The sequence below is a fragment of the Balearica regulorum genome, chromosome 15, assembly GCF_011004875.1.
Source record: "Balearica regulorum gibbericeps isolate bBalReg1 chromosome 15, bBalReg1.pri, whole genome shotgun sequence".
Taxonomy (NCBI): Eukaryota; Metazoa; Chordata; class Aves; order Gruiformes; family Gruidae; genus Balearica; species Balearica regulorum.
The window spans coordinates 14,136,704-14,163,262 of record NC_046198.1 but is presented as its reverse complement, the minus strand read 5'-3'; the positions used below and the strand labels follow the sequence as shown (position 1 = coordinate 14,163,262).

The window sequence follows — 26,559 nt, the reverse complement described above, 5'->3', positions numbered from 1 at the left end:
CATAGCCAGCTATCATCCGACAACTCCCTGAACAACTCCAGTATTTTTGAGACAATTCAGATTAGCAGCGTTGCAGGCTATCCAAAAGAAAAGGCAGTAATGCTGAGGTCCCTGTGCACCCCATAAAACCAGCGTTCCTTTGACAGGGATGCCAGAACCTGGCCTGTGTCTTACACAGTTTATTTCCAGTAAGACTTTACAATCAGAGCTAATATATGGAGTCGGTGTAGGAGGGAGGATCTGGGAGCACCCGCGCTAGACATGTGGCAGATCACCAACATAGCCAGTTGGTCTCATTGACAGAGGAAATGAGTTATAGTTAACTCATCAGGTATGACACCAGAAAAGAGCGGTACAGAAAACTGGCACAAGTTCACAATTTTTAAGCTTGCAAGAAAAACAGATGATTAATATGTGTTTTGCCATTGATGTTTACAAATGTCTGACAAATCCAGTCATGCCACTTGTCTTTCCTGGTCTTATTCCAGTTTCTTTCCTCACCATCAATGACATTGCCCCTCTCATTAACCTAAGGAGCCTTTGACACCAACCTTTGATGTATTATTGCTACTTGAAATAAATAACTAAATAGTATTTCCCATGCTGCATAATTCAAAGTAACAAGTCACACATTCTTGTCTTGATTAAGGGACTACTGAAACATTTGAAAGACAAGTACAGAGATAAAATGTAGAGGGCTGGCTGAAGATCTGACTTTTCAAGGTCCTGACCCGCCTCAGAAAGTGCCCAGTTCTTTCTGAGATTGGTATTTTTTTTAAATTGGAATTAAAACACCACAAATCCTGGGCCATAACAGAGTTGAGCTAGGTGTTGTAACCAAAAAACAGAAAAAAAACTGATTTCAGATGTATTAAATCCTTACAGAAACTTTTCCTTTCCAATTCAAATTTCAAATAGCAGCACTGGATATGTAAAAAATGACTCAGCTAGATCTTCCTATCGTGTAGAGAACTGCAAGTCCTATTTAAGCATTCTCATCAACTTCTTCCCTACACCTCTCTGACTGTCTCTAGCTTCCTTAACTCCAGTTATGCACTTGCAGAAACACAAACATTTAAAATACAAATCTGTGCGCTACATATTATCATTATATTTATTATCTAGTCATCAAAACCAAACCTATGACTGAAGAATTTCAAATAGTATTACTGGCTATTGCAGCTTATGTATCTGATAGTGTTAAAGTTCCCTGTTTATATTAAATGAACATAACCAAATGCACCTTCTTCATAAGCTTAAATGAAAAGTAATGAAGACCTTTCAGACAGTGAAGCAGCTGAAAGTATACTAAAAGCTACCTACAACAGGAAGGCAGTCAGGTATCTATTTAATGGTATGCAGCACTTACATAGTTCTTTTTATACATAGCATATTTACTCATAGAGAAGAGTAGTAGTTTTCCCCATTTGAATATCACATATACACTTCTTTTTCAGTACGCATTGTACAAAAGGCACTTCCAAGGAATTAATAAATAATATCTCCTCTGCCCCAGCACAGATTTATACATAAAAGAAAGCTCAGTGAGATAAAATTAATATCACAAAGCATGCTCTTAAACCCAAATACCTTTAAAGCCAAAAAGATATTAAAGGATTATAAAAGTAAGTTACCATATGATTCATTTTAAAAGGAAGTCTCTTCGCTACAAACTCCTTTTATATAAACAGCAGATAGTTGAGTGGCTGGCTTTTCCATATGCCGCTATTTGTAGTCTAAGTAGGATTTCCATTACTGAACTAAAGAGTGCCTTTTGAAAATAAAAGCATACACTCTATCCTGGGTTAAGCTTTCAAAAAGCTGTCTTCCATATATCCTGGGGTAAAACTGCACAAATACAGCAAATATTTTAAAGGAGGAATGGACTCTCTGAAGAATAGTTCTTCAAACACTGATCTTCAGACACAGCTTGATGTGAATGCTTGTGCAGAACTCACTTTCAAGTAAACACCTCACCATCTTTTGTTGTCATGACAACAAGCGATCTCACTCTCTATTCGGATGGCACAGATAATTCATAATCATATTGCCCAATTATGTCCACCTTAAAATGAGAAAACACATGGAAGACACAACTGCAAAACAGTGCAGTTGCCTCTGAGCAAGCCCCAGTGAGCATCTTGTTCTTCCCTTCACATCAGTAACTGCACTGGCTTCAGTGGAGACGCTCCTGACTTGTAGGACATGTAGGCTGTGATCCAGTTATCCATAGTCCAGTGCCATTTTGGGTGACCTTGCTTGACTTTCAGCTGCCAGCTGAGGAGGACATGAGTCTCACGCTGTCCTGTGTCACATCTAGCAGCCCCAGTGGACACCACACATAATTTAGGGAGTCTTAACTGGCAGTAGGGGATGGACGCCTCCAGCATCACTGCCACAGTCCAATACAATGATATACTAACACATCCAAATCTACAAACCAACATTGCTGTGTGACAATAACACCCTATTTCATACGTACATAATCTAATCCTACTTCTATTCAAACCATGTTGTAAGTGACCAAAAACCTAGCTAAAGTTGTAAACAAAAGTCTTTCCTTGGATTTCTGGGGGCGATGGATGGTGAAACTGGAATACCATCACTGACTTCAATGATAGTAAATTGGAAAGGAAATAAAATATACCATCATTGCCTCAAACTAAAAGAAAGAAGAGCCAATAAATACAACTGCAGCGACCCATTTATTCTTTGAATGTTCACCTTTGACTAAGACATTTGTGCTACAAGAGGCTGAGGTATAAAACACAGGAATTTAGGACGCTGACCTCAGCATATGGGGTCATCACCTTTCCCAATTAATGTTTCCACGAGTTTGTAATGAGTTTAAACACTGCAAGTGAAGCAGCCGCAACATCAAGACAGCTTTTAGGTTCACCCTTCCTTTCAGACCGCTGCTGAAGAGCACACATGCTTCCTGACCCAGAAGCTTTCTTCTCTATCAGCAGGAGCATTCCCAAACAGAAATTCACTTCCAGTAGTTCCTCTCCTGGTCTTTCCTTTCAGGCTTTGTCACAGCCTGGAAACTCAGATGTTTCAGCTGAAGGAAGGACAGCACCTGAAAAGGCTCCAAGTAACTGTGTAGCTTTACAACAACAACCTAAGGAGACTTTTAAAAGCAAGTCAGCCATTCAGTATCACTGCTCACTACCTCTGCTTTGCTTCCTACAATTTATTCATTGCATTCAAAAGCAACAACTCAAAGTACACTCTAAATGAAATATTTTGTTGGTTTTTTTTTTCCCCTCAAGTGCACTTATAAAGTTTTCTGACTGGCAGACCTGGAATCCGCTTTCTATTTATCCACAGAAAATGTGCAGGACAGTTCATGCGCACATAACTAATCCCTCTTTGCACTGGAATTGACCCAGAGGAGATGCTCTCAATACAGGAAGGTTTCTAACACTGCCCCATCACTCCTGGAGGCTGACACAATGATTTATAGCAACTAATAAAGGCCAAAGGCAAAGCACTCTGCTTCGTTGGAAGCACAGGGCTGACTGATGCCACCGCTGAAAGCTGAAGAAATCTGGGAGGTCTTACTGTGCTTTCCAGTCTTGGTTTTGTCACAATGAACAACTTCCTATCTTTACAATTGTTCAGCCTTGTAATTGGAGACTTTTCACACAATTCCAACTATTTTTCCACTGCCTTCCTGATGTGAAATGCCACCTTTTCTTCTACAGCATCACTAAGAAATATCTTTTACATCCACCCCTCCTACTAACATATTTATCCACTCCATAGTTATCCACCACTTTAATTACTACTACTGCGTCCTCGGTGGCCTCTCTGCATCTCGGTTCATTCCTAATTTCCAATCTAGGCAAAATTCTCCTGCCAAAAATCCGCCTACTCTTCTGCTGCTCTGACTGCATCGCTCGCCTTCTTGAGTCACTTTACTGGCGTCCTTTTACCTCCTGCAACATGTTAACACTTCTTGTCTTCCCCTCCAGTGTCCTGCAGTATCTCAACCCATCACCATCTCCTCCCTACTTTCTTACATACACCTCATAGTAAAGTAAGAGAAGCTATGTTACAAAACACAGACCATATTTTTGATACTTAAAAGCTTAAATAATCAAAGAGAATCATAGCCAACACTTTCGATTTTTTAAAATCCAGTCAAATAACAATGTATGCATGCATACCTTGTATAAGAAGAAACATGCCTACAGAAAAGCTCTATTTCTACTAGACAAATATAAATTAAAATGCTAAATATTATGCCATATTTTTCAGCAACAACCAGAACACCTAAGTCACTCTGAAGTTTTTAATCACTGGATATGCAATGCCAAAGCCGCTTATTTATTTTTATTCCAGCCTTCTAACACAGCAGACCCTTAATCCAAGAGAAATGCCACCAAGCTCAGTGAGGCTTACATGTGAGAGGCAGAAAAGGACCATCAGAGCATAGGAAGAGAAAGTTGATAATTGAGGTCATCAACAAATAGAGTATCATAAATGCTAGCATATCATTCTGCTCCTTAAAATACTTCTGTTGTGTAGGCCCACTTAACATTTAGAAAGATGCTAATGCCCTTAGATCAAATGTGCTGTTGACAGCACGAACAGTTACTCAAAATCTTGTGTTCCCTCAGTCATTTCAGAGTGGAATTGTCTCTCAAACATTTCTGCATTTTCTATTCTTCAATGAAATTCCACTCAATTTATTCTCTCTGCTAATAAATTATCAGGTGTTAATACAAGTATGAAAATACATGTGCTGGGCTGCCCACCTTATATACACACTCAGCTTTTTTGTCCTCTCTTTTATCCTCCTCCCTTCCCCATGCATTTCATTTTTGAAACCCAAAACAACTTCCATGTGTTGTGAGGGCCTTCGCTGGTACAGGGGTACAAAGGCTGGATAGCAACTTGAACTGCACTTAGGCAAGAATCCATGTGTCCTCCTTAACCCTTCAGTGGGATGCTCGCAACTCATTAAGTATTTTTTTTCCTTCACGATTTGCCAATAAATCCAAACTAAAATAATTACGGACATGTTTTTATTTCGAGTTTCCCATAGCTCACTTTCTTAGTTCCCTAGCGTCGTGCCCAGGGGTGATGGAGCTGGCGGGCTGAGCTCCCAGGAGTTGCAGAACCTCAACAGCTTGAGCTTACAAAGCTGTCAGGGTACAGCTCCAACACAGGCTGCCAAGCAGGCAGCCACAGAGGCGCAGACCTCAGCAGAGCACACCGGAAAGCAATTAATTCTCCTGCCTACAGCATTTCAAAATCTAAGGTCCTTTTCTTAATTGAAATAAAGTCAAATCGCAAATAATCTTAAATCTGCTATGAAAACTGCAGTTCTCTAGCCAGTCTTATTGGTGTCCAGTCAGACAGTCTCAACCCCCATCCTACATGCCTAATAACATGAATTCATGCAGTGTTAAAAAGGTATTTTAAAATAAGGAGTATTTTTTCCTGCATTTAAGAGAACATTAATGAGGGACTACTGGAAAACTAACTTAGAAACAAGAGCAAAATCAAAATTCATCTTCATATTGAAAATCTGGTTTGATTTATATCATTTTTTTACAAGCCTTTCTCCTTTCTATCATTCCTATTTGGTATGCCCCTCAGTTTAAAATAATTACTGTGGGAAGATGGACAAGGCTTAACTACCTCTGTGCCTCAAGTCACCTCCTACAACTGAAAGAGGATAAAAGGAAATAATTTCGAAGGTAATTTAGTGCCTTCAAGAAAAGCTAATGCCTCGCCTTGGCTAAGCAATCGGCTGTAATGGAAAGGGTCAGTAGCTGTCAGAGCACCTTGACCGATGCTCTGATGACTGTAAAACATGGAGAATGAGGAGGAATCACAGGAGCGCAGCTCAAAATGCTCCCATCCTTGAATGTGGAGTTCTACCTCATCCAAGGCAAGTTGCTATGCAGTCTGACTAGCCTCTCAGATGATTAGTGAGGGATTTGCTGAGCTGCAGACAACCAGGGGGGTTGTCTCAGCCAGTTCTCAGCCAGTTCTGCAGCCACAGACTCCAACACAGGCAGGACTTAAGACCAGGCAAACTCTTTTCCAAAAATTGATTGGTAAAATAAGGCTTAAGGGCCTCTACATCTGTTTGGGAGCCTATAAAAGGCTGCAGTCAGCTGAGGGCAAACATGGGTGTGTACCTGTTCCTAGCTGTAAAGGTCCGTAAGTATCAAGAGCTTTCCCAAAGTCTGTTGTGATCTAGTGAAATCTGCCATCAAACCATGCCTGACCCAGCACCATTGTTACCTTTACACAAGTTTGGCAAGGTATTTCATTCATGTGTTTAAAGCTAGGTACGAACCTGTTTCTTTAAAGCTACTTAAATGCTTAAAGATTAATGTGGATTAAGTATCTTGATGAATGTAAAACATGCCAACTTGAGATGTGAAACAAAGACGACATCCAGACCGACTTCCTTTCTCGTTCCGTCACCGCACTCCATTCTTATTAGTTTTTGACTTTGAGACCAGGAAAGCTACTTGCACTTGTAAACATACAAATTAAAACAGGGAGCTCAGTGACGCTCTAACATGTTCTGCACAAGCTTGTAAGAAAACTCAAATTTTATTTCTTAGGAAAAACTTTTTTTTCTCTTTCTGCCCTTATCCCCTTCATCCTCCATCCTTCCCTAAACCTCCTGCGTTTAGGAAAGCTTGCCTGAGGGGGTCTTAAAAATTCACCTAGTTTTCCTCTACCGGTTCCAAGAAAACTGTCACCTCTCATAACAGTGCCTGTGGCTGACGACAGCATTCACAGAGGTCTGACCTGCGCTGATTTTCATCCATCTCTCTCCAGTGCTGATGCCAGAGGAGTGGCAGCAGCAGAGGCTGCCCAAGCCTACTCGGAACCGCAGTCACACAGCGAGGGCACCCGGTGCTCCCACTGCCATGTTGCTATCAGCATCTCAGTTAGCTCAGGTATGTTCCCACATGCTTTGGCAACATTTCTGACCACCTGACTGCTTTGCAAGCTTTGAAAGACACAGAAACATTTGTCTTATTAGTCTTTATCAAACTGCATAGGTAATGCATTTTTTCAACAGCTTTTCCTGCACAGGATTTTCCTTCCAATCCATAACCTCTCCCCAGCTTATCTTAAAGGAACAAGTTATACTTAGCATCATCACTTGTACTTATGAGTTTTATTGTTCTGGTGAGGTGCTGGTGGAAGTTACTGATTGAAAAATCTCTTGTTGTGACAAAATGTAAACACTGGGAGAGACTACTGTTGCAAAAGAAAAGCCTGATGCTCAAATTTTGATGCTCAAATACCTTTGGTCCCGAAACTCTTTATGATAAATAAACTGTATTTTTCTAACAGTGAATGAATTTGCAGTTTACTACACACTTTCTTTTCAGTGCTAGTTTACAGCAAACCTGTCACACAAATGCCTTTATTTTTCTGACCACGTCTGTGTGCAATACTGTCTGATATCACCAGGTGGAGCTATGCAGATAATCTCATTTTGCTTTATTCAATTACAAAACATAAAGTCCAGCTTTTTCTACAAATCTCTTTTTGGATGGTATCTTATGACATGCAGCATCAGCCTGGGTCCATAAAACCACTGCCAACCCGCAGCAATCCAAGACAGTAAGTTCACTATGCGCAAGACAGTATTTCTTGTATGTGCACAGGGCAAGAGAAGGGACCAGGAGGGAGCTCAGGTCCAGAAGATATCAGCAAACACCACCTGGCTCAGCCAGCAAAGCCGCTGCTCTGAAATACACTGCATGCAAAATGGCTTCAGCAAAGCACTTGGTAAGGCCTGAACATATCCCACAGGTTCCTGCTGCTTCCCCTTCTTTTGTGCCATTTTCTTCATTAGTTCTATTCTTTTTTTTTTTTTCCCTCTGCTGAACAAAAGTCTAACTTAGCCTGGCAAGACAACTCCACCTTTGATCATATAATCATGGCACTAAACAGCCTGACACTAATGAAAGTTTTGCAGTCTCAGTATAGCTGAAAATACAAGGCTTTGCCTGTAACTTCTTACTAATTAACTTTTTTACATAAGGTAAGAACTGGAGATAAAAAATGGGTTCTCTTTTTTCTGCTATGCTTTCTTTAGTCTTCAAGTAAACAGGACCTAACTACAGCTGTTAAAATAATGCCAGTTTCTTAGCTGACATCTATTCCCTGCTCCAAAAAAGCCAATTAGTACCCCTAAGGGAAAGGTTTTCCTCACTGCATACACCAACAAGAAGTTCTATACGGTCACAAGGAAATGTAAAACAAATTATTTCAATGAAAACATTACATAATTTTAAAAATCTTATGTATCTAAACCATTTTCAACTCTTTTCTGTGCTCAATGGAATGTTAGAGAGTTTTACAAACTAACTGCTAATGTGATCAGAGTAGATGTCATCTTGAAGCTTGTAGGTCACAGCACATAAAAACTGACTTGCAAACTTCAGAATATAGAAACTTAGGCTGATTCCCAGCAATTACTGGCATTTAAGACAAGCAGGCCCTGTCAGCATTAAGTGAACAGAAAAATGTTTATTAAAGTTCTCCCACAATTATTTTCAGAGTTATGTTTTTTAATATTGTATTCAACACAAATAAGCTGCAAACTTAAAAAGGCATCAGCCCTTTCTTTCTAAGCTTGGCACTTCTCCAGCTGAAAATGACAACTGCAGAATCAAACATCAAACCTCAATCTCTAGCACTTTATTTGTAAGTATTTATTCATGTTGTCACTTTACAGCCCTCTCAGGCCACGTCAATTTGAAATAAAAAATGGCCCAGCCATGGACCTGAATACTAGCCCAAGACAGTCCACATCTCTCAACCATTAGCTCATTCCCTGGCTCAGTTCTGAGCTGCTTGAACTCACTTCTGCCAAAACAAACCTGCTCCTAGACGTGTTAGACCTAAGAATTATATTTGGGGTCAGTTAGTGTTGTGGGGTCAGGGGTTAGTCCCTGGCCCTTCTTCATTTAGCAGTACAGATGAAGGCTGAAGGCAATGGACCTAACTCTGATGTCATCAGAAGTAAGGTGAAAAGCATTTATGATCTGGTCTGATCTTGCATATGACAATAAATCTTGCTTTTCTGAGTTGATTTTATGAGATGTAGTTAAGAATTAGCAAAACAAAATAAACTCTTTTTTGTATTCACCTCTACGGTAGCTCCGGTAGACTGATGTGGATTGAGGTCTACACATTTTCCATAAGCTCCTTTTTAACCACTTGAAAAATATCCCACACTTCATCTCTAAACTGCCCACATGAATTTTTGACAGATACACTGTTATTCTACTGCTCTCTTCAGCAGAACGTGTTGTCTATTTTAATGAGTTTGGAAAATAACCTCTAAACACCACACTTTGGTGGAAAAATGCATTACTTCATTTAGAAAATCGTGCTTAAACCCCAAAGATTTTCACTCGTCTCCCTACACAGGACCAAAATTAAAGGAGCTAATAGCAAACATGCCATATCAGTGCATTGCTCATTCACACACAAAAATCTGTAACAGGCAATTGCTAAATTCATAATTCAATTAAGTTTCTTCAGAGTACCTGTATGTGACAAGTATCTTCTAAAAACAGGCCAAAATTTAACGAAATGATTTCTCTATCTTCACAAGCCTTCCTTCAACTGTTATTATGCAACCGATCAAGTCAAAATATTACCCTACAGCAGAAAATCCTCCACAGTGCAATTATCTCAAGAAAGTCCTCAGAGGTGGTTGGGAGAGGAAGTCAAACTGCTGTAGGAACAAGAATTACAGTGCTAGAAACCTCCAGAAGCATCCTGAGGCCTTCGGACTCAGCAGGCTTAGCTCCCAGGCTGCTCGACAGAGTCAGTGGCAAGATTGCTTCCTTCCACACTAAGCGTGATATTCACTGAATTTGATACCTTGAGACTGGTTCTTTCTAAATCATCTCCTTTCGTTTTGTGACAAGTGATATCCATCAGCTTCTGTGTTTGCATCCTAATCGATATCCTGCTACTGAATTCTGGTATCTGCTGTTCTTTGGGAAATAATAGGAGATGACAGGAAAGAATATATAATATCTCAAGGGTAGCAACTGCCTTCCTGTCTCAATTCTGTGTATTGTGCTTAGATCAATAAAGCCAAACTCCCCTGGTACAACTACTCAAATAATCCCACTAGCTATGGAGAATATTCTAAAATACTACAGCATATTTTTGCAAAAATGGTGTTTATCCTTCTTGCCAGGAAGTCCAGAAATGCACACATTAAGATGGATAACAATTCATAACACAATAAAAGAAATTCAACAGATTTCACTTCCTTGAAATGAGTCTCACCTCTCAGAAGTTTAGAATATGCAGAACTAAGAGGGGTGGGTTTTTTTAATAGTAAGCATTACAATTAAAAAACATCTTGTACTCCTCCCTGATCCTCCAGGCATTCTTACTGGGCTTCCACCAAAATGACACGTTTGTATTTTTTTAAAGATACACAAATTTGGCATGTACTCACCTATAAAAAATTTATGTGAAAAGTGGGCAGTGAGATGTATAAAGTGCTTATATCACCTGTAATATATCAGCTGTACACACTATTCACTCGTTATTATTGTTCTTGCTCTGTCCTTACAAAATTCTGTCTCTAGGAAGGAAAAAAATACATAGAACTCATATCTTAAACCTACAAACTTTAGATGTTTCCTTCCAAAAAAGCAAATAATCCTCTTAAACTAAAGTCTCTGGCAGACAGAGGACTTGTATAACCAACAACTTGCAGTCCTGTGCTCCCATTTATTTCTGGAGGGATCCCATCCCCAGAGAAAAGTTGTGCTCACATAACATGCTTTTCCTGCAAAAGACACCCACAGGCTTTAGTATGAATTTGAGAATGTTTTAAAATGTTTCCCCCTCTATGCTGCTTTTGAAGACAGTCACAGTATACGAGTCTCTCCGAATGCATCTCTTGTTGGAGGATCCTGGGCTAAGCCATACAGATGGGTGAGAGCAGTAAAATTAAATGGCAAACTGTTTGATCATTTTCAGAACCCGCTGGTTCCCTGATTTTGTTCAGGTTTAGGGGAAGGGAAAACCACATCACCTGCGACTGGAATAAACAGGGAATAGCATCTTTCACTCTCGCAGGCAGGTTCTTCCCACAGATAGGAGTTCAGGACATCATGTATCATAACGCAAAGTATGCTCTTAACTCTTTGGGTCATTTTTAGCAAGTGCAGTTTGATGAGAAATTATAATCCTGGTGTTATGCACAAAAAACTCTACACAATAGCCAATAGTATAGTAGACATCAGCAAATAAAGGGCTGTTTTTTTTCTTTTAACAGCCTGTTTTTTAACAGTAGCTGGATAATTTAAAATTTAAAAGGAAAAATATACCAAAATATTTCAAACTTTTTAAACAATCTTTTTCAGTTTAAAAATTGAAAATTATAAGTCACCTGACAATCACTGACCTTTTCTAATTTTTCAAAGTGCTCTCTGAGGAACTTCATGGGTCGGTCTGGTTTTGCTATGCAAAGGTTTACAATGCACTCTTTTAAAATCTGTTGGATGTTGTGCTTCTGAACATAGAGTTCACATCCCTTCAGGCTCTCGTCTTCTTCCACATTGCAGGAAGAAGCAGCAGCCATCTTCAGGCTTGTAAACAGAAAACAGACCTAGGTAAGAAAATGGTGCAAGAAAGAGATAAGAGACAGTTCCCAAATTCTTTGTCAGAGAGATCTGGAGGAGCAAAGACATTTTAATATTGCCAGTTGCCTATTTAAGAGCTATCAGTTCTGAACGTTTTAACGTTATGGGGTTGTATGTGGAAATGCTGAACCGTGTCATTCTTGTACAATCAACATACCAGTAAGTACAAAAAGAGCATTTTAACTCCCAGATGGCAGTCAACCTTTGGAAATATCAGTGCAATTAATCATACAAGGCCATGAGTTTCAAAGACAGCTATCAAATGATGGCATAAAGCCTTGCCTTTCTATTCCCTTGGGGACTCCCTCCCCGTCACCAGAAACCCAGTCTTTCACAACACAAGAATTTTTGGTAAATTTTAACACCTCTACCTTTCACAGCGAAGGACCCTTCCCGGTCCTGGGGGAGATGGGGAGGAGGGGGCAGAGCCTCCAAAAAGGCAGTTTGGCAATCGGGGGGGGGAGACAACAACCCCAAACCCCTCTTTATTTCCCCCAGCAAGTATATGACCGCTCCATTACAAACCAAAAACCGCGAGGGCAGCTTTTACACCGGCCTCCCAGCCCGGGACGCAGGAACCCGGGGCCGGCAGAGGCTGAGCGGGGCGGCGGGCAGCTGGACAGGCCCCGGGAAGCGGCAGAGCGCAGAGGAGGCGCCCCCGGGCCCGGCCGGGAGTCCCTCGGCGCCCGAGGCAGCGCATCCCCCGGGCCCGGGCTGGCGGATCGGTCCTTCCCTGACACCCCCTCCCCCTCTCCGCGCCGGGCTCCGCGCCCGGCTGGGCTCAGGGAGCGCCGGAGGGAGCGCGGGGCCGCCGGGGGGACGGAGAGGGCCGGTAAATACCTGGGTGGCTGGAGCCGGCGGAGCGGCGACGGCTCCTGTCTCCTTCCCCGGCGGTGGAGGCGGAGGAAGGGGCTCCCCTGCCGGTATCCGCACTGCAGCCGCCGCCGCCTCCTCCCCTCGCTGCCCGCCCGGGGCCGCGGGGCGCCGCGGGGACCCTCCCCCCGCACCCCGCCGCTCCCGCACAAAGGCTCCAGCCCCGCCGCTCGCCCGCAGGAAGTCCCGCCGCCGTCACTCACCGGCGGGCGCGGCCTTCCCGCCGCCTCCGCGGGAGAAGCGGCACGGACCCGCACCGCACGGACCCGCACCGCACGGACCCGCACCGCACCGCCTGGCTGCCCCGCACCGCTGTGCTGAGAACAGGCTGGCCAGGGAGAACGGGCTGGCCTGGAAAGGTGGCCTGGCCATGAATGATGGGCTGGATATGAAGGGTGGCCTGGCCAGGAAGGATAACAGCCTGGTCACAAAGGTTGGGCTGGCCATGAAGGATGAGCTGGCCATGAAGGACAGGGTGGCCATGAAGGATGTGCTTCACCACAAAGGACAGCCTGGACATGAAAGGTGGCCTGGCCGCAGAGGACAACCTGGCCATGAAGGACAACAGCCTGGTCACAAAGGATGGGCTGGCCACAAAGGACAGCCTGGCCATGAAGGATGTGCCTCACCACAAAGGACAGCCTGGCCATGAAGGGTGTGCCTCACCACAAAGGACAGCCTGGACATGAAAGGTGGCCTGGCCATGAGGGACAACCTGGCCATGAAGGACAACAGCCTGGTCACAAGGATAGGCTAGCCATAAAAGGTGGCCTGGCCACAAAGGATGGGCTGGCCATGAAGGATGGCCTGGCCACAGAGGACAGCCTGGCCATGAAAGGTGGCCCGGCCACGCCGGATGATGGCCTGGCCACAAAGGACGGGCAGCTGAATCAAGGCAGAAGCGTGGCAGCCCCAACGCTCCGTGGCCCGTGACAGCCAGGCCCGTTGCACCCCGCGGCTCTGGGAGGGCTGGGAGGGCAGCTCACCAGCGTGGGTACTTAGAGCGAAGCCACCAGAACCGTGAGCAGGGCGGGCACAGGGCGCAGGCCATCGCCACGCCAGGTGCCAGCGCACGCTGTCACGAATACTCCAGTGTACATTAATATTTCGCACTCGCTGTTCCCACAGAATAAAGGGTGAATAAGGACCCCAAAGGTTTGCAGCCAAGCTAGGGGCAGCACAACAAGAGAATGAACTCTTTCATGGTAAATACAAGGCTATTTTAAAAGGATGATTTGAATTAGTTCTGTAGTTCATTGCACTTTAACTATGATTAGTCAAGAAAAAGACCCTGGCGACCCTTTTGGTTTGATGTGTGTTGATCGCACAGACACCAGAACAGCACACAGAACATCACGTTGTGTAAAGCGCATGTAAGTACAATGTGAACACCATATAAATACACATTAACTAATACAAATGAACACTAAAACTTATACAACGCTGTTCCAGACACCAGGCACTCACTGCCACTGCAGTACTGATTGCTCCAGACAGAAAAACAGAAGGGAAGAGCAACGCAAATGGCGCGTTACGTGTGGAAGCTGCCCCACGGTGACACCTCATCCCCAGAGCTGTGCTGTGCTGCGCTGGGCCGGCACCGAGGCTCCGCCCGGGCCGCTTTGCGTTCCCCCTCAGGCCACCCGTGGGTTTCTCTCAGCTCTGCCTCTCTTTTTCCCTGCGTGATACGAATAACGGGTCCCTCTCCTGCCGGTAGCTATCGTACCTGCTGAAACTACCGCCCTGCCTCCTCGGTGCTTCGCTGTGGGGCCTGGGACGTCCCCTCAGCGCTGCGGGGACACAGCGAGAGCGGGGCTGCTCCCCCCCCACCCCGCGCTGTCAGTGCCCGCCACACGCGGGGCCGGTACAGCTCCCCACAGCTCCGCCTCGCCGTAAAGTGCTCGCCCGCCATCGTAAAAGCCTCGCGCGTCATTAGCAACGCCGCCGCATTTCCGTGGCGACGGGGGGAGCATGGCGGCGGCCGGGGCGGCAGAGCTGGTGCAGGCCTTGAGCCGGCCCTTGAGCTGCCTGCGGGATCCCGACTGCGGCCGGGCGGCGCGGCTGCGGGCGCTGGAGGCCATCCGGGCCGAGGTGCAGGAGCGGCCGCTCTCGGGCGCCGTGTTGCAGGAGATTTTCGGGGCGCAGCTGGTGCGGCCGCTGACGCGCTGCCTGGCGGGGGACGCGGCGGAGCGGTGCCGGGAGCTCGCCCTCCAGCTCCTCTGCCACGGGCTCAGCCACGGCGAGCGGCCCGGCGAGGCGCTCCCCGTCCTCCTGCCGGCCCTGGCCCAGCGCCTCTGCCCGCCGCAGGGCTTTGAGCCCAGCGAGGAGCTGCGCCTCGGCCTCGTCCAGCTCCTCAGCCTCCTGCTGCAGCGCTGCGGGGCCTCCGTGGTCCCCTACCTCACCGATGTCATCCGCATCCTCCAGGCCACTCTCCTCGACCACTATGCCGAGGTCAGGCGTGAAAGTTGCAGGTGCGCCGTGGCCTGCAGCCAGGCCATGCCAGGTGGGGCCTGGGGATGGGCAGAGGGGGGAGCGGTGGGCTGGTGTGAGCCTGCGGTCTCCTGGGGGGATGGGGGCTGAGGTAGGAACCGGCAGGAGGTTACAGGGATGCAGCTAGAAGAGAGGAGGAGAGATGAGAAGTTGCGCACACCCTCAGAGGTGTGCTTTGCGGGCCTTGGAAGATCTCTTGGAGAAGAACCATGCTGGGGTGGATGCTGAGCAGTTACAGCATGGGAGTGATAGTGGGAGGCGGGGGCTAGGGAAGTGCACATGTGCTACCGTTCAGCTAATATACTCTAAAGTTAAATCTACATGCTACTTAAATCCAGTGACATTAATTAAGGTGCTGCTCGTAGCGTTACAGAAATCATGTCGCTCAAGATCTGTCACCCACAAAGAGAATGGCATGTTTGAAGTTTCTGTCTCTCTGCCCTAACAGAGCACTTCCATATGCAGTCAGAATCTCTGATAAAACCCTTAATGCAAACAATCTCACACCAGCACTACAGAGTTCGTGTTGATGTAATTCAGGCTACTGGAGCAGTGATACAGTATGGAAATGGAAAGTCTGTGGATGATGTTCTGTCTCATCTGGCCCAGAGATTATTTGATGAGATTCCCAAGGTGAGGTTTTTTTCCTGGATTTATTTTAAATCTGTTTTGGGGTGAGTTTTTTTGGTGTTTCTCCATCTCCCCCCTCCCTGCCTCCCCCTCCCCAATTTTCAGCTTTCATTCATTCAATTGAGATACATAAATGTCACATACGAGCTGTGTCAGTTGTAAGCTATCCAAACCCAAGATTGGTGACCTATTCATCTGCCATCTAATTCTACAGGCTGTTGAAGTTTGTAGGCACCTTTTTATTTTAATGGATGCGTTCAATTCTGTCTTAAATTCTTCTGTCAGATCTCTCTGGGACTTGATTCTGTGGCCTTTTCAGATGCTTAACAAACACTTACGGTATTGGTCCCTTCATAAGATGCAATTGAGGCAGTAATTTTAAAATGTGCAACTTAATCATAACAAAAATATTTTAATTTTAAAGTGGATATATTAACATTCTTTAACTTAGGCTCCTTTATAGTGAACAGAGAAAATTGTCTGCTGGAGATGTGCTTGGAAAGCTTCAAATTCCAGAGAAATGCACATTTCTAACATTCTCAGAGAGGTATTAACCATGAGAATTTGAAGTTTTCTCAGTAAGGTCTGTATCTTGTCTTCCTCTTGGAGATGTGCTTTTGTGCAGCAAATAGTCTAAGACTAACTAAGCCAGAGTGAGAACACAAGAGGGAGCACCTTACTTAAGGTGCTTGCTACAAGTGAGGAAATCCTGGGTTCTTGTAATTTCTTCTGAGACTATTGATGCACTTTACCGAGTCTTATGTACCGAAAGCAAATATTTTTTAATTTTTCTGGTGTTTTCCTGACATGTCTAAAATAGTCTTTTTGTATCCATGTAGGTTCGACATGCTGTAACAACTGTCGTTGGAGAATGGTTGTTGCACCTACGAGACAGATATTCATATTTTCACAAGTTGATCCCTTTGTTACTTGGCAGCTTTAGTGATGAAATTCCTGAAAATACGTAAGCAGAACATTTTTTTTTTTTTAATTTTTTTTCCCCCCTAAATAGTAGTTGTACATGGGAATGTTTCTCTGTTCACAGATGTATTGATTGGAGGAAAAAGAAACAGCTTTTTTTTTTTTCCTTAAGCGCAAAATGATAACATTATCTTCAGTAACTTTTGTTATATTGTCCTTTTTTGCTACATTCAAGTAAGTATGAGAGAGATGCAGACAGACAGGTAGGCAGACTCAGAATTATCCTTTGGAAGAGGTGACCTCTGTCTACTGAGCACAAAAGAAGCATAAACTCTCAACTTAGTGTGCCTAGGTTAAATGGCAGGAATGCTTCCCATCCTTCCAGCTGAATTGAAGAAGTCAGAGTTTTCACAAGTCTTTTTTAAAATGCTCTTCTTCTGGGGGCACAATGGTATAAATATCTTACTTTATGTCTAGGAAACTGGCTTGGACTTATTGGGAAAAGATAGGCTTGCAGTGGGAGAAAGAGAATGAAGAAGATCTGAAGGATAAGATGGATTTTAGTGTTTCACCATCTCATTATCCCAAAGGAGGTAAGTGTTGCACTGAAAATGGTTTTTCCTTCTTGAATAATCCCGGAGAGCTGCAGTGCAGTAACGACAGGGTAGCAAGATTACAAGATGTGATATTAGTTAACATATAGGCTAGCATACATATATATATAAAAAAAAATAGAATTTATAGCATATGTGTATATAAAATTATTTATGTTCAATTTAAATTTTAAAATACATTTGTTCAGTAACTACATTCAGTTTTTCTATTAATCCCAAAATGCATTTTGGAGAAAGAGTAAATGAAAATGCAGTGATGCAGAACCAGCAGAAAGTTCTACATCAGCCAGCAGCCAGGTGGAGAATGGGCGCAGAGATGATGGGAAGGCAGGCAGGATGAAAGAACCTGTGAGCCGAGTCCTTGAATAATGAGAACTAGACAGATCATTAATGATCCACAGAATTGGCGTGGAAGAAAAATTTGCAGTGAAAGGATTTCAGGCTTCTTTGAGACAGTGGGATGCCAACTAAAATCTGCCAGCATATATGAAGAACATGGGAGCAGAAACAATAATTTCCTTTATTATATACAAAACCCCAAGATATGCAGCACGGGTAGATTACTTTTTAGTACCACATGATTTATAAGTAGCTTTAAAATGATATGTTTGCAGTAGCTTGAAGCTTGTTTCCTGTCTCGGGTTCATAAAGTTAATGTTTAAAAATGTGCATATGAGTGTTGGGGAGAGAGAGGGTTTAAATGGGTCATTTATTGATTTCTATACTCATATTTAATAGAACAAAAACTCCTCTGGTGTGAAAGAACAGGTTCATGCTTGACTTGTGCCTACCTGACAGTCACATCAGAGAATACCCAGCAGCAAAATCCTTTCCATGACGATGGGTTCCGGAGTCCTTTCTCCTTTGAAATTAGAAGGTTTTTTTCTTTTCAAGTTGCTCTGCTCCGTAATGCTTGAATGAAAGGGGAAGCACTTCATAATGGTGACTAGTTTGACAGAACTGTTTAGCTTTGAAGACAGTCAAGTTGATCTGTTATCCTTTCCAATTTTTTTCCCCCCTTATTTTATGTATAATATTACCTCAGGGTCCCTTTTTTTTAGAAGGGGACATCTATCTATTACTTCACAGATTAAATGATATGAACTTTTTGAAATAATATTCTTAGCATAATAAATATGATGCACAAATTTGGGCAACACTCCAGCCCTGCATTTAATTGACTTTTGATGCATCTTGCTTGGTAGAAATACGCAGTTAGGGCTTGAATGCAACACATGTACACACTTGAGTTTCAAGTTAATGGTGACTTTAAGACATAATTTCCTGCTGCTTATCTTTACTTCCAAATTGCATGTCCTATTAACAGTCAGGATTTATGTGACAAAGGAGAAGAAAAATGAGAGGAAAAGGTGGTGGTCTACTTAATCATACAGATATAAAACTTGGACAAAGACACTAGTGTACCTTAGTTTCAAGTAATAATTTGTGGTGTCTTACCACAGACCGTGTATGTATGAGTTGTTATTATGTCTGTCCTTCACCCATGTTTCCCCTCCACGTGAATTTGTATTTTTTTATAATATGATGATTCATTTTAACACTTTGTTGCTCTTGCTTCTGACTTATTCAACATCCTGGAATATCTTTTTATAACTGTGAGTTTGTAGTATATTTTACTTAACTATCTTAGTCCAACCGTCAAGCTAATGAACCTGACATGTGAGCCCCCCTGTGCTTTGATCTCAGGATGACAGATATTGCAGGTCAGAGGAAGAGTAGAGTTAGACCTCATACCTGGTGTCATCCCACCAACTGAATAGCTTTCCATTGAGCAACAGCAGTCATCGCCTTAGGATACAGGTGTGGACAGTTTATAGCAGGGAAATCTTTTGACAGGAGTAGCTACAGGGATAAATGCCTGCATTTGAACATCTGAAATGAGGGAACTACTGATAAAGAATGGTCCGAATTCTTTAAACAACATTCTGCCTCGGGTCAAATGGGATGCCGGTCTGTATTTGCTGTCTCAGGTTGATTTCTTTATTTGACCTTTTGCTATTCATTGTCAGTTTTGATAATCCAAAATGTTATCCTCCATTAATAAAAGAAACAGCAATTCATGTCCTGATGCTTGAATTTATTTTTTTTCCTACTCTAGGTATTTCATAGGTATTTCTATAAACCTTTTGTATTCTTCAGGCTATTTACTTTAGTCCGTTTTTCCTTTTAGCGTTTGTAGTTACACAGACCAACACAGGAAAATATGGTGAGACAACTCAGTTGTTTCCTTTTGAAGCACTTACAGAACTCTGTACTAGAAGTAAAAAATGTACTCACACATTCAGTGTTTTTTGACACATCATAATGAATAATGTTTCATTCTCAAAACAGTGTGTGAACATTGTGAGTGGCAGTAATAAATTGGTGGTTCTTAGAGAACAACTTTTCATTTTTTGTCTGTATAAGCATGTACAGCGTAAAGGAAAAAAATTCTGCTGTAGAAAAAGTCACTGAAAGGTTTACTGCAGTTCTTTGGAAAGCACTGTCATAGCTTTGTGTGTCAAGTACAGAAGTGGAGGTTTGATAGTTGCTTGTGATGTTGGTCAAGTTGCTATTTATAGATGAGCTAAGATGTAAATTTGATGATTGTCAGACAGAAGAGTAAGCATTTGTTGGGGAAGTTAATTTTATTAGTTCTCTAGAAAACTACACCATCTATTGAGGTAGGGAATATGTATTTGTAATACTTTGGGGTTTTGTGTAAAAACAAAAAAACCCAACAAAAACCCACTTTCCACAAAATCTTTATAAATGAAACTTTATCGGGGGAGGGTGGGAAGATTCCCCCAACTCTTGTATAATCTTTCACTTCGTTTTGAAATGTATTACTTAATATAAAAATCAGGAGATTGAAGAGACATACCAGTGAGACCCTTTTTCCTGAAAAGAGGTTGTATAATGATTTTTTTAAAATAATATCAATTTTATTGGCTTGATCTATTACACAGCACTTGTATAAGTCGTAGTACCCTTTCTACTTTTAATTTTCTAGATACATGTTTAACCTTTTCCTTTTGAGGGCACAATTGGCATTACTGCAGTTCGTGTCCCCTGAACTATTTGTGACTTCTACCTTTCTTTCCCCCTGCAAATTACATTTCACTGGGGGATACCACAATGTTTGCACGTGAAAGTCTTTTTTCTGTTTTATCCCTATGTGTTTCATTTTTTTTAATGGGATTTGTGTTGCTATAAAAATGAAATTATTAAGCTGTGTTTTCCAAAGTGGGTAATGTCCCATATTCATTTAAGTTCTCTTTCTCTTCCCCTTCTCTAAACATTTCAAAGCACGTGATCTAAATCATCATCCAGTAATAAATATATACATTTTCAGAGAGCTGTGTGGAGTTTAAATTCTGCAGCATATATTAAAGAAATGCAGCTTGCACAGGTAAATTCCTCAGCAGCATTTGGAATATTTTGTTCCATGCTGAAGCAGACACCCGTAGCTCTTACCTTGGTGCCTTTGAACTTTTCTAAAGATTAATGTGCATTGGCTTTTTCTTTGATATTTCTTTTCTTGTTTTCTTTTGGTTTTGTTTGTTTTCTTCTAGTGATTCGACCAGGACTAGGTTGTCGGGAACTTGTGTCAAGAAACCTCTCCAAAATTCTCCCAGGTCTTTGTCATGATATAACAGACTGGGTTGAAAGCACAAGAATAAAAGCCTCCCAGCTTCTGTATACGTTGTTGTTACATGCAGAGGATCACATAACGCAACACATGGAGCTACTGCTTAGAACTCTGTACCAAGCATGCTTAGATGAAGAAAGCGACGTGGTTAAGAATGTAAGTTTAATCTGCTAAAGTATCTATTGTACACTGAATAAAGACCCTATCCTTTGTAGTCCTGAGCCTGTCTTCTGAGAGTTGACCTTACCTTGGGTCACTGGAAATTGCCCGTGACTGAAGGATCAGGCTCAGATTTTTATGGATGTTAAAAACGTGTGAACATTAGACTTACTTACTATGTTAATAAATGTATTCTGGTATTACTGGTATGAAGACCAATAGTAAAGTTATTTAAGGACTGTTTAGTTTATATGCCAACCCCGTGAAGCATTGATAATGATCTCTTTAAAAATCGTAGCAGTGGATTAAAGTATAAAAGCCTTGGAGCGACAAATTCCATTTTAAAAAATGTGCAGGTCGTGCCCTTTCAAGTTAGTTTCACTTATCTCTCCCTGCTACATAATCCAACCATAATTCCAACCAAATATTGAGGTGTGTTTATTCCACGTGACGCCGATATTCTGTCTTTGAATTCTTGACTTAATGCTTGTAAATGCATTCTTGACTTAATGCTTTGTGGGTTTTGTGAAGAATAATTAGTGTAATTTTTTCTAAAAATTGATGCTCTCAACACTTTGATCAACAATAAATCAATGAAACAGATGTAGTTGAAGACATTAGCTAAATTTAGCAGAGGATAGACAGGTGATACAAATGTTTTTATGATTTTAAGAGAAAATCTTCTGTTCATATTTCTATGCAAGCAAGAGAGCATATGTATAACAAAAAAACATGTTAACTTATTTCAAAGCTAGAAATTTTATTGCTTTGGTACATTGGATGAATGCGTACTACTTATTGGACACAAGTAGTCCAACTAATGTCAGAAAAGTTGATTTCCTAAATCAGGCTTTTCTTTAAGTTCCTGCTATCACTTGAGCTATATAGACCATGAAATCCATTTCTGAAATGATCCTTTTTCTTTGTAGTTTTTCCCCTGCAATTTCTTATTCTCTTTAGTCTTTCTCAATACTAATTATTGTTTCTCTCCCTTCATTTTTCCTGAATTGTTCCACCTCTTCCCCCAACTCTTACTCTGTTATCCCCTTGTACCTATTCCACCCCTTCCACCTCTCCTTTCAGAGCCAGCACCTGACCGTTAACCACATTGCCTTACAGTGAGATTCAGCTTATAAACTAAGCCAGTCACACACTGATCAATAGTAGAGAGAAATAAACCTGGAATACTGTCAGAAATCATCTTGTTATTTCAACAAGGGGAATATGGGCCTTAGGAAATCAGTGCCCCAGGATTGAAGAGATACGCCACTGTGGGATGCAGCTTTTCAAGTTCCTTAGTGCTTGTATAAAATATGTAAGAAGACTTAAATAATTAGAAGAATAAACCCATGTAGCCCTGCTGTCCTGGTCAAATTTGCTATCTAGTGCTTGTTGCTATAAGTATAAATTCTAAAGTATGTGTTCAAGAAGCATGTAGTTTTCCCTTTCCTTTCTCTGACCATATCTGTCTCTCTCAAAATTCCACCACTAATGTTCTCGCAGGTGCTTTCAAGACATTTATTCCCAGTTAGGAAATGGTTTCTCTATTTAATTTTACTCTTCCTTGTGCCAAAACTTAAGATTCAGCAATTTTTATTTGTGAATGCCTTTTATCTCCTTAGTGATGCTGCTTCCCAGGGTACTGTGATTATCTCCTCTGTTGTTTGTCACTGTAGAACCCATTTCAGAGCAGCCACCAACTGGGACAATGTGCATTTCTTTCTCCAGGCTAATACCAAATGAGATGTGTAAGAGTAAAAGACCAGGTGGTCTCTTATCCTTTTTTCTTCTTTTTTCTTTTCTTTTTCTTTTTCCCCTGTTAAAATGAGTAGATAAATGGATCCATACAAATATATCAATTAGTATTTTTGAACTGTTTCATTGTATTGTCCTTTTCCAGTTTTCAGAGCCCTAAGTCTTTTTCTTTCTCTATGGCATATATGGAAGAGGACAGAGTTTGCACCTACATAGAGTATGTTATAACTGTTTTAAGTCTTCACCCTTGTGAAAAGAAACAGCTATATATAGTCCAGATTTAAACTATACAATTCATGCCTACATGCTTCCATTGAGACTAAAAAAACTAGGATAATTCAAGTATTAATTAGGTTCATTTAAAATCCATGGTTAAATCACTAGACTAAAAATTATGTACAAAGGGAAAGAAGCTTTTATGTTTGGGGAAATAAGCCAACCATTAAATAAAGGGGTTAGGAAGAATTGTTTCTGTCGCACAGGTAGTGGCACAGTAGTTGGCTATATATTTATTCACGCATCTGATTGTAAATATTGGCCATCAGTCAGGGAGTAAGTGCTGTGTGATGGTATTTCATGTGGAATACAACTTATCAATATGTCTGCAAGGCAGAGATGGGATCCAAGGGCACAAGTATCATGGGGAATACGTAGTAATTTAAGCCTTTTCAGTTAAAGAAGAGATTGAAAGCAGTGGACAGTTCCCCCATGGCAGTGCTTCCACACTAAACCAGATCTGTAATACCACTGTCAAAATATAGTACAATAACAAAAAAATTCCTCTTCCAGGGTTTTATTGTTGTCGCTTTTAGTAGGCGGGTGGTGATTGCCTTGAGAGCATTCCTCAGAACGGTATTTGGAGGACAAAATGCTAACCACTAAATCTGTAACATCTGGTTATTCTAAGCTAGAGACTTTATTACACTGAAAGCTGTACACTTCATTTCTGTGCATTACTCTCTCATGGAAGCTTGTCTGATGCTGAGAAGAGTGCTTGCATGCCTTATTATGTGCTTACTGAACACATGTCAAGAAAATTTCTTCATGCATATATTCATTACTGAGCGAGTGGAAAAGGCCTACAAGGCAACTGCTGAAGCATTTAAAAGAACAGCTGGAATCATAAAAAAGCAAAAGCCCATGATATGTTGAATGTTTTTTGTGTTTTCAGGAAAATCCTCAAGTTATTCCTGTTCTTTTTTCAGTGTGTGAAAGCAGCAGAATTGATTGGAACCTTTGTCAGTCCTAAGGTGTCGTTGCGATTAATCACATCAGCCTTTGTGAAGACACCCAAGCCATCCTGTATAATGGTTCTAACTGCAGTGATTCGAGGTAGCACGAAAGAGATCTTACAGCCTCATTTGACCGATCTTGGCAACACACTGTCACAAGCAGGAGTTTGTCAACGATCTGAAGAGGTAAGGATAGCTGGAAAATACACAACAGACTACAGTGGTAGACCAGTGGTTCTCCAACTTATGTTTTCCCTTGTTCTCCCTAAATGTTCCCATTCCTATCCCTCCCTTGCACACCTACCCCACCCTATCTCAGGACATAGTTGTGGATGTGTCTGAGACAGAACAGGAGCTTCCCTATCCTCCCTGGGCCGTGTTGTGGTCTCCTGGTCAAACCTGCTGATCCCAAAAACTTGGTAGCAGTCCATCCTCTCAGCAAATGTGGGTTCATGTTGGAGAACTGCTGTAAAGGGCTTCAAGTGGTGGGAGGAAAATGAAAAGGCATGACGGGGAGAGAAGAAGCTGTTTAGTATGTACTGTACTAATAGAGTACTACCGTGGCTGACCCAGAGGCAGAATTTAACCCATGTTTTGAAATGTTGTGTGTTCACAATCCAAACAAGATCATATGTTTCAATCCTCATCAGTAAAAATGACTGAAAACTTTTCACAGTCTACTGTAATTGGCATGTCAGGTTTCCCAAGAAAGATTCCCCTCTTAATATCATCTTCTTATTTTTGTTTTGTATTGTTATAGTTTTCTCTTTGAAAAGGAAGGTACCAGTACTCTTACACGTACATCTAAGCATGCTTTGTAAACTGTTGTGCCTGGGTGCTTCTCTTTAAGTGAGAATCTAGGAGGAAGACCTTTATAAATTAGAAATTTACTCCCAAGTGTACCCTTAACTAATGGCTGAGTCTGAAGACCATTTTCATTTTAGCATTTGAAGAATATTCATCAATTGCTATATAAGGAGGTGAGAGATTATCTTCAATGTGGAATGGAGATTTTTAACTTCCAGAATTTTTTTTTTCTTTTCAATTGCTCAGATCTGGACATGGATCTGTTTAGAGATGCACAAGAAGAATCCCAACAATTTCCCCCACGAATGAGATCCCAGCTTTCGTTCCACCAAAAGTTCATTAGGTCTCTGTTCTTAAGATGACCAAAAAAGGGCCAGTGGTGTGCCTTCAGAAAACTGACTTCACGTCAGATGCAGACTTCCCTTTAAAACAGTTATTCATGTGTGTAGCCTGAACCTAGCGTAATTGTCTTTTTGAGCCAATGTAAGATATACGTTTGAAGTTCTTCCCTCATTAGGTTTCTTCCCTAATGGAATATGTGCCAGTGATGCAGGAATTAACCTTAATCTCCATGAAGCCTGTGATGATTAGGAACTTGTATAACTGGGAGCACTATCACCTGATTGTTCAAATAACAATTCCCTGAAGCATATCTGCAAAATTGCTAGGAGGTCTTAAGCTTACCACTTCCATTTGGCATTAGATACAGTAGATACATTCATCTGCAGCTGAAGCGTTTGGTGGAATTATTCTAGTCTTTGGTCTTGGAAAACAATCTTTCTCTAATTTAGACAGCAAATGCTGCATAGACACTGTTTAGTGAAGGATTGACCATGTCTATGAGATTAATAACATTTATAGCTAACCTATTCCTAGATTTGATTTAATTTTTGGAAGTAAATTTGTAACAATGGCCTCTTCTGTTCATTGAATGTAATCTGACAGCTTCATGGAATATCTGTTACACTCTACCATAGAAGTCAGTGCAAGCTAACTGACAACAATATTGACTTCAACTGTTATCAGTTGGATCAAGATAACATGATTATATCACATCAAAAGACATAAATTGGCTCAGATAAAAGCAGATGCTCGGGTTTTCTTAGTTTATGTATTTAACCATTATTGTTCCATTCAAAATAGTCAAACATGGAATAATATTTTAGAGTTGTAACAAATATGTTATTAATTAACCAATTGCACTGCAGAATGAAAAAGTACTATTGGTAATAATTCCAAAATGCTTTGATGTTTTTATTCACAGTGGAGCCATTGTGTGATTAAGAGAAGGCTCATTTATTTTGTTAACCGGGCAAGGTAAATACAAACAAACAGTGTGGGAGGGATGTTATATTGTATTCCATCAAAAGTAGAATGTAGGTAGTTGAAAGAACTAACATGAAATTATCACTATGTTACCAATTTAGGGGATTATACAGTGCTCAGACTTTATTATTGTCATTTCCCATATGTCTCCCTTAAAAGAATGTTATATTTTCTAACAAAACATAATGTGTGCTTTTATTTAAAAAATAGGTCTTTTATATGGAGCAGTTGCTTTGCTGTGTACAAGCATTGATTGAAGTATGCCAGGAAGACTGCAAAGAAATCAGCTTGCAGCTGATGAAAGTTTTGGTGACAATAATGGCACTACCATGTTCTCAGCACCTTAAAGAAAAGGTAAACTAGGGGCTGGTTTAATATTTTGTGGTGTTTCTGATTTTTACTGTTGATAAAACACTTTGTCTAAA

At 41.6% G+C, this 26,559-nt stretch overlaps 2 protein-coding genes across 5 annotated transcripts in view; one reads left to right on the top strand and one right to left on the bottom strand.

Moving 5' to 3' along the window:
• PRKAR1B (protein kinase cAMP-dependent type I regulatory subunit beta) overlaps window positions 1-14,426 on the bottom strand; it is a 102,005-nt gene extending 87,579 nt beyond the window's left edge. The window contains exons 1-2 of one of the 3 annotated variants that reach the window (XM_075768169.1): window positions 14,275-14,426; window positions 11,438-11,641 (exon numbers count right to left, since the gene is read on the bottom strand). In XM_075768169.1, coding sequence (XP_075624284.1) covers window positions 11,438-11,614 — 177 coding nt within the window. In that variant the 5' untranslated portion in view covers window positions 11,615-11,641; window positions 14,275-14,426. Of the gene's footprint in view, window positions 1-11,437; window positions 11,642-12,515; window positions 12,740-14,274 lie in introns of those variants that run through there. The other 2 variants (XM_075768172.1, XM_075768170.1) reach the window with 2 other exon arrangements.
• Window positions 14,427-14,461: 35 nt separating this feature from the next.
• The window catches only part of DNAAF5 (dynein axonemal assembly factor 5), a 29,827-nt gene continuing 17,729 nt past the window's right edge, over window positions 14,462-26,559 (top strand). The window contains exons 1-7 of one of the 2 annotated variants that reach the window (XM_075767408.1): window positions 14,462-15,019; window positions 15,487-15,671; window positions 16,508-16,632; window positions 17,067-17,182; window positions 20,779-21,011; window positions 23,975-24,187; window positions 26,345-26,488. In XM_075767408.1, the coding sequence (XP_075623523.1) occupies window positions 14,953-15,019; window positions 15,487-15,671; window positions 16,508-16,632; window positions 17,067-17,182; window positions 20,779-21,011; window positions 23,975-24,187; window positions 26,345-26,488 (1,083 nt within the window). In that variant the 5' untranslated portion in view covers window positions 14,462-14,952. Of the gene's footprint in view, window positions 15,052-15,486; window positions 15,672-16,507; window positions 16,633-17,066; window positions 17,183-20,778; window positions 21,012-23,974; window positions 24,188-26,344; window positions 26,489-26,559 lie in introns of both variants that reach the window. The other variant, XM_075767406.1, reaches the window with a different exon arrangement.